This window comes from Branchiostoma lanceolatum, chromosome 2, assembly GCF_035083965.1.
Source record: "Branchiostoma lanceolatum isolate klBraLanc5 chromosome 2, klBraLanc5.hap2, whole genome shotgun sequence".
Lineage (NCBI taxonomy): Eukaryota > Metazoa > Chordata > Leptocardii > Amphioxiformes > Branchiostomatidae > Branchiostoma > Branchiostoma lanceolatum.
This window is the reverse complement of record NC_089723.1, coordinates 27,204,477-27,216,108: the sequence shown is the minus strand read 5'-3', so window position 1 is coordinate 27,216,108 and position 11,632 is coordinate 27,204,477. Positions and strand designations below refer to the sequence as shown.

The window sequence follows — 11,632 nt, the reverse complement described above, 5'->3', positions numbered from 1 at the left end:
GAAGTGGTTGTATGACTGTGTAGTACACAGTAACAGTTACATTACCTATGAAGTGGTTGTGTGTGTAGTACACTGCTGTTCGTCCCCCTGCTCCCCCTCCTCCTGCAGTGGACTCCTGGCCCATGTACCCATCTCCTCCTGACACATCCACCACTCCGTCTCCATCAAAGATGTGGGTCTCGATCCAGATACTTCCCCCACTCCCACCTCCTGCTGCCACTGAGCCCCACTTCCCGCCCTTGGCAGTTAGAAAGCCGTCCACAACAAGGGCATTGGAGATGTTCACCAAAATTCGCCCTCCACCTGTCAATATAAATTAATTAACAAATGTGCAAAAGACATACTGGAAATGTTTACCATACACTTTCTAATATATAGGCTTGAAAACAAAGTTACTTTCTGTTTTGTCATTTGAGTTAAAATTGCATGCAACACAACTGAAGCAACCTAAAAATTTTGATCCATTTCAAAGCTAGGATCATTCTAATTTTACCTTTAAAAATTGTTCTCAGAGAATTTTACTTTTAATAAGAGAAGGTTTCACCTCAAATGAGGATGCCTTGAAACGAAAAGAGAAAGCAGAATCTGATATCATGAGTATATAACAAATACCTCTTCCACCAAGATGAGGGAAGACGTTGTGCCCCCCATCCCTGCCAAACGTGTTTGGGATGAGGAAGGATCCATGTGTGACGCCAACCATGGACTGGGAATAACCCTGACCACCATTCCCACCATGCCCTGCTCCGGAGGAACCTGACGGACTGCCAACTCCTGTGCCATCTGGATACAGGATGGAATTCTTATGGTTACTATGAACCAGCATCTACCTTTATTGAAAACTTTCAATGTATAGCTTATGGTCTTACATGTACATCTAAAGTAAACATCAGATTTAAAAATTGTTGGCATTATGATAATATTACCTACATTAGAAAATAGTTAAATCTAGATTTTATACTAGACAATGATAATACAATGCAAATCATAACATAATCAAATTCAATAGATGTCAGTGTGACAATTACAATAATCAACATGTCAAACAGAAAACATACCACCAGAGGCCTCCTGCCTTGATACACCTTCATCCACAGTTAGATGGGCAGAAGATTCAACTGTAACATTGATGTAGTGCAGTTCAAGGTCATTTGACCGCACCTGATGGGAGAATGACAAAATCAAACATATCAATTAAGTGATCTCACACTATTAAAGATATAGTTTGCAGTAGTATCCTGTTGATCAAAATTGCCTTATAGCCAAGAAAACAGAGCTATACATGGCATTTGTACGACATGTACGTCCTGTGGACAGTACTTATGACAATCATGCTGGAAGTTGCATGGATAATTTAATAAAACAATTAAGAAAACTTCAATACACAATGTAATATTCTTACCATCCCTCCACTGCGAATAGAAAATGTCTGTCCAGTCAAAGTCGTAGTTACTTCATTCCGAGTCACAACCTCCATTTCTCCAAAGGTTTTGACCACCACATGATCCAGCTCTGTTGTTGTAGGATCCAGGTGATCAAGTACAAACTTACATCCTGATCCAACTGTCAGATTTTGTATGGTGTCAAAGTGGCCTTGTAGGGAGAAATAGAAAAATCTATTAGCACAAACAGTAATGTATCAAAAACTGAATCTGGTATATCATGGATCACCTTGAACAAAAGCCTCTCAACTAGTGCAATTACTTGCCCAACTTGAGGGCAATTTATTTTAATTTTATTTTGTTTACATTTAGTACATAACGACTTCATAGGGAACATTTTTAATTCCAGGCCTCTGTTCCCAGTCAGTTCATGTATAGGTTACCTGAGATAAGGAGACAACATTTCATCTTGATTAACTGTGCACCGCAATCATACATGACATTGTTGTTCTTTGAAAACAGCCAACATTCTTTCAACTTGTGACATAAGACTAAAATTCAGTTACCTTAAGTAGCACTTCATAACTGAGATCAAGAGGAATTACCTCGGATATAGATGTCCACATCCTTGCACTCTGTACGTGGCGGAAGTGTGAGGTTTGCTCCGCGATGCACGACCAATGAGAATGGCAGGATGTCTCTAGAAAACCTGTTATGGAACATCTGGCCTTCCCGCATGGTCACCAGGCCAGTGTAGTCACCTGTCACTCTGTCTGCAGACAACCTGCTGCCTTCTCCTTCAAAGCTAAGCCCACCACCACCACGCACCTGGATCTGAATGGGGAAAAATACAGCTGCTAAAGGCTTGTCATCATCATCATCATTGGTCATCTTTATGAGGTGCAGCAAGCGAAGTTTACTCTCCAGAACTGCTTGTTGTTCATTGCAGTTCATGTCCAAATGTCCAAAGGCTTGTACAATTGCACAACACATCAGATCCTGACAAAAAATAAGGCTAGCCACATTGATATTTACCTTTTAAGATCAAACGAGAGATGACAAAAAAAGTGACTGTACTGTACTTTGTGATTATGTAGAGAATGCATTCATTAACAAACCTCATCAAATTCAAAATGGTATGATGATTCTTCTTCTGCAACAACCCAGGCGCTGCCAGGTGCTGAGGTAAAAGGGAGCTGAGAGGCAATATTTGGGTTCTCTCGTGCAAACAGCTGAATGGCATCCATGGTGGCATCACCAGATGAACCACGGGCATCTAGCTTTACATAGATCTGTAAATAACATCATAAAAAGAAGCATTAAGGTTAGGTACTTGCAAAAATGTAAAAACCTGACCAACATGCAACAAATCTCTTATTGGTAATTTTGATGATCAGATGGGATTGGTATACCAGACAGGTATTTTTCCATATCAATATAATCTATATGTGTACTGATCTGCTTCATGCATCATAAGTTTATGTTTGGAAGGTATGTTGGAAGGATTTTGTGTGAACATCTATAGCCATACCTTTTCAACATCCCTGCCCAACTGTACAACAGCATACTGGTCCACCTCCTGCTGTGTCCCACAGCCAAGAGTTTCAATGTAACCGTCTGTGTGGTTATAGATCTGTCCTTGGTATTCACTCTCCACTTTGAAGGCTGTTGTCAGGCTGCAAAAGTTGTGAAATATTGTTTAATCTGTCAAAGAAAGTCATTTATCACAATCAACTTGATTCATAAAAAGAAGTAGGTGTAGTGGACATTTGCTGCAAGGAAGGCAAGAGATCCATCGGGCATGGATAAGAAGTATACAAAAAACATCTTTTTCTCAGACTGGTATATTCTGTTGGATTTGTTTGTCAAATTGTTTTATGATATCTCTGGCAAGTATAAATTGGGGTTGATTTAAATGTACTCTATCTCACCTGTCTATGCACATTGGGAATATCCTGAGATGGTCGATGTACAAGGTAAATGGAAGGGTGAATGTGATGGTGGGGTTCCCTGTAGTGCTTCTGTAGTAAGAGCTGGAGGAGGGGGCTTGAATCCTAGACAAGGAGTACCAATAGATATTAGGAGAAGTGCCAGTATGGTATGCAGGACCTGTTGTTTGGACAGTCACTCCACTATAAGACACAAACTCTATGTGTCCAGCTAACGTAGGTCCGGCTAGAGAGATCTGTTGCACTTCCTGGACACGTGGCTCAGGGGATGACTCTTGGTTGTTGTCGACTCGCAGTGTGCGATGGGTAAGGTTATTGTGGTCGATACCCTCAATGTAAACTGTGCCACCGCCAGCATGTCCAGCTTTGTCCTGACCTCCGTGTACCTTGTACTCCCCATCATAGGTGTAGTTGTTTCTGTAGTAAACAGCAATGCGCCCACCCGATCCAGCACCACCATATCCAGGGCCTGTCAAAGAGAAAGGTAATTTTTTGTTGTTGCATTACTATTCCCCCAAAAGTCAAATTGACACATGTATTGATCATTTTAATGACAGCAGTATCTAAGATGTCCAATTAAGTCCTCTTGACTGATTCAAATGTTCCCCCAAATCACCATGGGTTGGGATGTGAAGTTAAAAACCTGGTTCACCATCAAATGTGACACTGCTTTGAAAACAGCGAAGGTCCTGTGCTTATTTTAGTTCTCAGGTACATGTATCATTTTCCAGCATCAGAGCTGGTGGCAGAAGTTGGCAGAAGTTCTGACTCATACAGTGGAATAGTAAATTCTAAAATTAAAGGGTTCTGGGAGGGTGGCAGAAGTACATAGTTTGCAACAGTAAAAACACAAAATCAATGTCTAATATGCCTGTGCATGCTGAATGTCCTGACCACATACCAAATTCATGACAATCCATTCATAGCTTCTTGAGTTATGCTATTCAACCACATACACAAAAAAGCTGCCAAGAACATAGTACTATATTAGCCTTCTGGGCAAAGTTAATGCCCAGCTGCTTTGATACCTTAGACTATGACCTGTAACAAATCTTGCTGAAGATGTTAGTTAGCAGATTTGTTCACAAGACCATAACAATGTGATACATATAATACATTGTAATAGTAACTCCTGACATTTCCCAAATTGGCTATGGCACATACATTAGAAGTACTGTGCTATTTCAATCCTTCAATAGGTGGGAAACACTTGGCTATTGTCAGTAACAATAAAGGCAGTGACAATAAATCTCATATGACCACCTACCTGGGAGACACAAATGGAAAAAGTACCATAACACAACATAAAAGGATATTTTCTTCACTGTGTTCCTGACTTTGGATGACCATGAATAATCAAGAGAGACAAGGGGGAGAAGACAATGATGAGAGATGTGACGCCTGCATCATTGACCACTGAAGAATCCTGCTGATGTCACTCCATTGGTAATGAATCATGAAAGGTACAATTCAGATGAAATGGCTGTTGAATAATACATATTGAAATGAAACAATCACTTTGCTCAGATTAGTGACTAAAAACAAGAAAGAAGTGCACTCTGATTTTTCATGAAATGAATGAAATGAAGCTTTATTGACACAACAAAAAGTCTGTGACTTTGGTATGGTCTACAGACTACAAAAATTAAATAGAACTACAAAAACAGGCTAACATAGTCATGAATCTCTAAATAATATATGTCTCTCTAACGATCAGAATCTTTTCTAAAACAAAGCAATCTTTTATGTATTATAATATATGTAATTTACCTATTTTTTGCATTATGAGAGCTGTCAAATCTAGATATTCACATCATGTAACTTTACCTTTAACACATTCTTAAGGAAGATAAAGGCTTGTCAGCAACTTGTTACAATGAACCAACAACCTTGAATTATTCATTTATTTATATATTTTCTACTCATATTTCCCCTACATCAAGTCAAAACTCACAATCATGTCATGTCATATACTAACCATCAAATTCCAAAGTGAGTTGTCGGGTACGCTCACTGGGATTAGTGGACAACTTGCAATCATTGCTGCGACAGGAAAAATGGTAGTATCGCCCAGTATAAGCATTGTAGACTTCAATCTATAAAAAAAACAAATGTTGCAAAGAATGTAATCAATAAACTGTATTCAATTTGTATTCAATTTGACTGTTTAAGTTTCAAAGTTAGGAAGCCAAATGGACTGAATAAAGACTTTATGTGTTAACTTACCCAGTCCAGCTCCAGCAATTCTTTTGGCATTGTAAGTCGAAGCTGCTTGGGATCGCCAAAATTGATGGCGGAAAAGGCTCGCCTGTACTCGGTCCTAAGATAACCAAGAATGAAATAGAACATGAAGAAAAATAAACTCATCTTGGATGCATGATAACGAAAGACACAAAATACTAACCGGTACATGAATTAATACAATCATGTATTGTTGTATGTTTGACAGCGGGTGGGACCTGCAAAGAAGTTATCTCTACATATCTGTGATAAGTCAAAGCACAAAAAGAATGTATTTTATTGCAGGCTCACAGAATCATTACTGTCTCGTTTCAAGTGAAATGTGCAAAATAGCGATTTCAGGTTCGAAAAACAGATGAGCGCTCATTTTTCAGGTACATTGTATACCTCCCATACTTTTTAGGAATACGTCTTCATTGATGATCCCCCAAAAATGACAGCTTGATTTTTCTTTGAAGCATTGTAAGTTATTCTTCATGTCCTCTCTGGCAACAGCTATTTTTTAGGGGGTGGAATCCCACCTGCCACTACAATTTCAACCAATACTTATGCTGTGGTGCATCTTTCTTAAAACATTCAAGGACACAGGTGTTGTGGGGAAATGAAGAAAGCATTGCCTGTAACTTGCTTCATATCAAGTTGTAAAGAAAGGCAACAGCATTTTGCACATTTCAATGAGAACGAACGAGCCTGCTATGAGACGCAACAGTCTAATCATACTCTAGATGACTTTCATTTTCATTTGACTCTAAATACATCATTTGTCTCTTGTTTGCTGCAGTCGAATCAACTACAGTGGTATGGACATGTTGAACGAGCCAGTGGCTGCATCAACTTCAACACCAAAGTGCAGTTACCAGGCAACAGAGGTAGACCAAGGAAATCTGGGATCGTGCTTGTTAAGATTAACATCTAAGTGATGGCCCTCATCAGTGTGGACCCGCTGGACAGTGCTTCCTGGAAACATACTTACAGTAACTATATTTGCTGATACTTTTGGTTTGGTTGTTTTAGAAAATTTCAACTGCATATCGTAACCACTATGTGGACTTAAATGTACAATGTCATGTACATGTAGTTATCTAATTGTTCTTACCTAATTGCTGTTAGTCCCGTTGTTATCATGCAGAAATTTCTGCAAAGGTCAGAATAGATTTCCACCATCAAAGGATGACTTGGATAATCTGTAGCTTCATTCAATCTGAGCGTAAGGTTGTGAATCATCACTGGTGGGTAAAGAAAGGTAGTCCCTAAAGGAAAGTGAAGTATCATTTAATAGTTGGATCTGTAAACATCAAAGGGCATTATTATCATTATCATAGTATTGTCATGATAATACATGTATTTCTATTAAAAAATGAATTAATAAGTGTTGACGTTCTAATAATATACCCATATTTGAAAATATGTTGTGTACTACAATGTAGTAAGTTGATACTATACATAATGTTAAAACATAACATTAAGTTTAACATATTGAAATCCAATACTGTTGTTATCACAGTGACAATCAAAGTTAAATATGAATAGAAACATGTCAAACAGAACACGTACCACCAGAAGCCTCCTGCCTTGATACACCTTCATCCACAGTTAGATGGGCAGAAGATTCAACTGTTACATTGACGTAGCGCAGTTCAAGGTCATTTGACTGCACCTGATGGAAGAATGACAAAATCAAACATATATTACGTTCTGGGATCTCAGATTAGAATATAAATTTACCTTCATTTAGTCTGCAGCATTATGCTTTTGGTCATAATTATTTTGTGATGTGATGACTGGTCTACAAATTACATTTCATATAGCCTGGTGACCCCATAAGATATAGGATAGGGGCAGATGTGAAAGTAAGAGAGAATGGATAGACGTAGAGTGTAAAAGAATAAAAGGAGTCATGATTAGTTTATACTTCTTATGGCACTATATTCTTACATTGCCATTCCTGACATCTTTTATAACAAAGATAACAGACTGAGCTACATGTATACATGACAATTGTACAATGCATTTGTTCATGTAACATTGCATGTAGATCCTATGGACAGAACATCATGCTAGAAAGAGGGAACACTTAATTGCACAGTCATGCATCATATTAACTACAGTTGAAAAGAAAATTCATAATTGAATTTTAATATTCTTACCATCCCTCCACTAGGAATAGCAAATGTCTGCCCAGTCAAGGCTGTGGTTACCTCACTCTGGTACAAGTTAGAAGAAACAGCTGTTGAATACAGAAATTAAAATTAGTTTACTCACAAGATTAGTGAGTAGAAAACTAGTCTAAGAAGTACACTTTCTGGATGCTTTTTTATGCAACTTTACCTAAACGTTTTTTACACATTCTTAAGCAAAGAGAAAGGCTAAGTGTGGTTGCAACTTGAACAAACAACCTTAGAATTATATCTAAAAATATACAATCATGATGTCATGTACTAACCATCAGAGTCCAAGACAAGTTGTGGCCTACCCTCACTGGGGTCCGTGGACAAATGGCAACGGTGGACACCATTGTGAGGGCAGGTAAAATGATAGTATTGCCCAGTATAAGCATTGAAGATTCTTATCTATAAAGAAAAAGTGTTGCAAGGAATGTAATATCTACATCAAAGAAATGTATTTAGTTTCAAAGTTAGGAAGCAAAATGGACTGAATATTAAGCAGTTTATACATCAACTTACCCAGTTTAATCCAATCCCGTCATCTCCTAAAAGTGTAAGTCGAAGCTGCCTGGGATGGCCAAAATTGATGGCAGGAAAGGTTCGAGTGAATGTGGTCCTAAAGTTTGACATTGAGCATGTTGAAAAATAAACTTATCTTGGAATCGTGATTAGGAAGACACATAGCACATTTCATGTGATAGACGGTAGCTTAGAAGATACTTTTCTACATATATCTGTGCAGTCAACATACAAAAAGAATACAGTATCACATAGTCATTGCTATGGGATGAAACAGTGTAATCAAACTCTAGAAAATAAGAAGACCTCATAAGATTTTCATTTGACTCTAAAGACACAATATTGTCTTTTGTTTGCTGACGCTCTGTTTTGTACATTGATAAGAAATCAACAGTATATCATGATCACATCTTTCATGTAGGACTAATATAATGTAGTAACTGTTATCTAATTGTTCTTACCCAATTGTGTTAAATCCAGATACTGTTGTTAACGTGCAGAAATTTCTACAAATGTCAGAAAGGATTTCCAACGTCAAAGGATGAACACTCGGAGAATATGCAACATTATTCGTTCTGAGCTTTAGGTTGTGAGTCATCACTGTTGGGTAAGAAAAGGTATTCCCTAGAGGAAAGTGAAATATGATTTAATGGTTAGATTTGCAAACCCCAAAGGGCATTATCATAATTATCACAAATATACATGCTTCATACACAGTATACAAATGAACATCTTCATTCAGATAAAGAAGACTGGTTAGAAATGACCTGCAGTCTTTGTGTCATAGCTTTTTTTTAGGACAACTTTGCAAACTACATGTAAGCCACCTTCTCCGAGCCCATACCCTTTTACCTAATAAATTGTATACAAATGTAGATGTTCGCTTTCAAGTACCAGGTACAGAACCATGACCATCTCTGTGTGGGAACTCTTTCTGAGCACACCCAAACAGTGACATCTTTCAATGGTATGAACATAATGTAGAATGTGGTATGAACATTGATGTTAATTCTAAAAAGTTGTCTACTGTCAGAAGTTATCTGTTCACATCACTGAACTTTTGCCAACTGTGTATTTCTTCCAACCTCCCAGTCCTGCAGGCAGAAGTATATAGACTTGGCACCACTTGTAACTTCAAATTCTGCCTACTTCTGCAAACAGGGTGGGCCCTGTATCAAAAGTTATGCATAGAGGTCTATCATAACTTCTGCTAAAGTTGTACTTTTGCCACCCAACCGATGGCAGTTATTGCCACACTCCTGGCAAGTTGCAGTGCATGGCAGAAGTTGCAATTGAGATCAGCTTACATCCACTGAGATTAGTGTTGGAAATACAAAAAAAGGCTGAAGTAATGTGTGGTTCATAGTTAACTAAAACTTCTGCCAACTAATCTACCATTTCACTCTGATACCAGACATCACAAAGTGAAGAACCTGAACATGGTGGCCCAACACAGATCATTGGGTTCTAAAATCGTTGTGGTTTCATAAATAAATCCAAACCAGACAGATGCATATTTATGTCTGAATGTAATATTTGATCATCCAGTAAAATCACTTTGAAGTGATTTACAACACAATGTCAAAATTAAATCCAACAATATTTCTAGGGTCAAATTGTATGCACATGTGTGACATGGTTAATACCTGTTTGGAACTGCATCCATATCCATAGCCCTTTGGCGTATTAATGTAACACACCAACTTTGCAGGCACGCGGCGCAGTAGCAGTTGGTTATATTACACTGTCAGTGAACGACCTGTCACACCTAACTCTTGCACATCTAACTGTTACAACAACTATCCACCTTCAAACCCAACTTGGTTACCTGGTGCAGAACCACCCATTACTTCCACAGAGCCGGTCCCGTCCAGGTGTCCCACGGTGAGAAGGATGCTCCCTCCTGCCCCTCCTCCTCCTGACCTGGTCCCAGACTCTCCATTGGCATGGAGACGACCTTCCACCCGGAACGTGTCCATGACATCTATGTGCACCACTCCTACAGACCAAAATAATGTGACAGTCATATAACGTTGGGTAACATAAATTTGTGGGGTACTTAAATTCGGGATTTTTCGAAAACGGGGTATTTAGGGATATGTGCTAGATGCAACATCAGTAATACCGCTAGAAATGCAAACTTGACAGACTAACGTATTCAGAACACTGGCTTAAAAGCTTCGATAAGCATGCATTAGAAGGCGACGAGGACAAAAACTCTCCGTCCCTTATTGGAACAGTCTGAGGGCTTCGTGGGAGAATCACACTACATCGTTGTCGGCTGGTTTATAAGACAAATGTCACATCCGCTTCCTGCTAAACACAATCATTTACAAGACAACTTATTTTCTTTAAATTGCTGACCTGCAATTGGACTCTAAGTGTGATTAATCATCAAAACCCCTCTTTGTTGCTACAACCTACGGCACGTGTATTTTCCCGCCGCCATATCATTACCCAGAATCCTGTTGTCAAGCAGACGACAAAGGTTTGTAAGGAACACTTTTTTGTCTAAATGTTGCGTGTGATTGTGGACTGAGGACGATATTTTCCTCAAAGTTTGCTCCTAACACAACAAGGAATACATGGACATAGTAGTATTATCATTGAATGCTACGGCATCCGGCTAACTTTCCATGAATAATGTACACGTTGCCATGACGGTGGATGTCGACTTTGACGTTCTATAGCTATGGACTCAACACACGGGTTGTTCCCGTGGGCCTGATGTGTGCGGTACGGCCGTTTTTTCGTGTATTTTTTTACTTGGACACGTCTATATCCAGAGCACTCTCCTCAAGCCAAGGATGGAACAAATAGCTGCTGTATAAAATGTAATTAGCGGTAAGATATTGAAGACGAATCTTCTCTCCCGAATTAATGTACACCCCTGTCCGACAGCACCGTCATCGTGCGTGCGGCGGACGGTAGTTTCAAGTTGAAATATTATGGTGTCAGCACGACTAGAGACAAAATCTACCATATATATGATTAGTGCAAAGATAGTACATGATACTGACAGAATAATAGAAAAAAAGGATGGTTTATTGTTCTGCTAGATTGATTTCAGTAAACCATTATCGGAAAAATCCCGAATTTATGTTACCCAGCGTTATCTAAAAAGTCTTAGTTGTCATTTTCGGTTTGAAAGCAGAAAAAAAAGTGTGAGTGTCACATCACTCTCTAAAACAACATCAATACAGTGTCTATACTATTCCATTTTGAAATTTCAAGCAAAAGCCTAAAAGCAATAACAATTGTGAATACTATCTAATAACATCTTAATCTGCATGGGGTCAGTTACAAATAAGCTTTGTGGGGATTTCTAGGGTCTATGATTATTACATTATAATATTGTAGATAAAACTCTGCATTT

The 11,632-nt window shown here is 38.6% G+C and overlaps 1 protein-coding gene across 2 annotated transcripts in view; it reads right to left on the bottom strand.

The window, feature by feature from the left end:
- Positions 1–11,632, bottom strand: part of LOC136428308 (uncharacterized) — a 110,866-nt gene that overhangs the window by 78,518 nt on the left and 20,716 nt on the right. The window contains exons 1-11 of one of the 2 annotated variants that reach the window (XM_066417709.1): positions 6,669–6,817; positions 5,558–5,651; positions 5,310–5,427; positions 3,314–3,800; positions 2,914–3,058; positions 2,501–2,674; positions 1,988–2,216; positions 1,403–1,593; positions 1,059–1,161; positions 613–783; positions 46–303 (exon numbers count right to left, since the gene is read on the bottom strand). In XM_066417709.1, coding sequence (XP_066273806.1) covers positions 46–303; positions 613–783; positions 1,059–1,161; positions 1,403–1,593; positions 1,988–2,216; positions 2,501–2,674; positions 2,914–3,058; positions 3,314–3,800; positions 5,310–5,427; positions 5,558–5,651; positions 6,669–6,796 — 2,098 coding nt within the window. In that variant the 5' untranslated portion in view covers positions 6,797–6,817. Of the gene's footprint in view, positions 1–45; positions 304–612; positions 784–1,058; positions 1,162–1,402; positions 1,594–1,987; positions 2,217–2,500; positions 2,675–2,913; positions 3,059–3,313; positions 3,801–5,309; positions 5,428–5,557; positions 5,652–6,668; positions 6,818–10,084; positions 10,256–11,632 lie in introns of those variants that run through there. The other variant, XM_066417708.1, reaches the window with a different exon arrangement.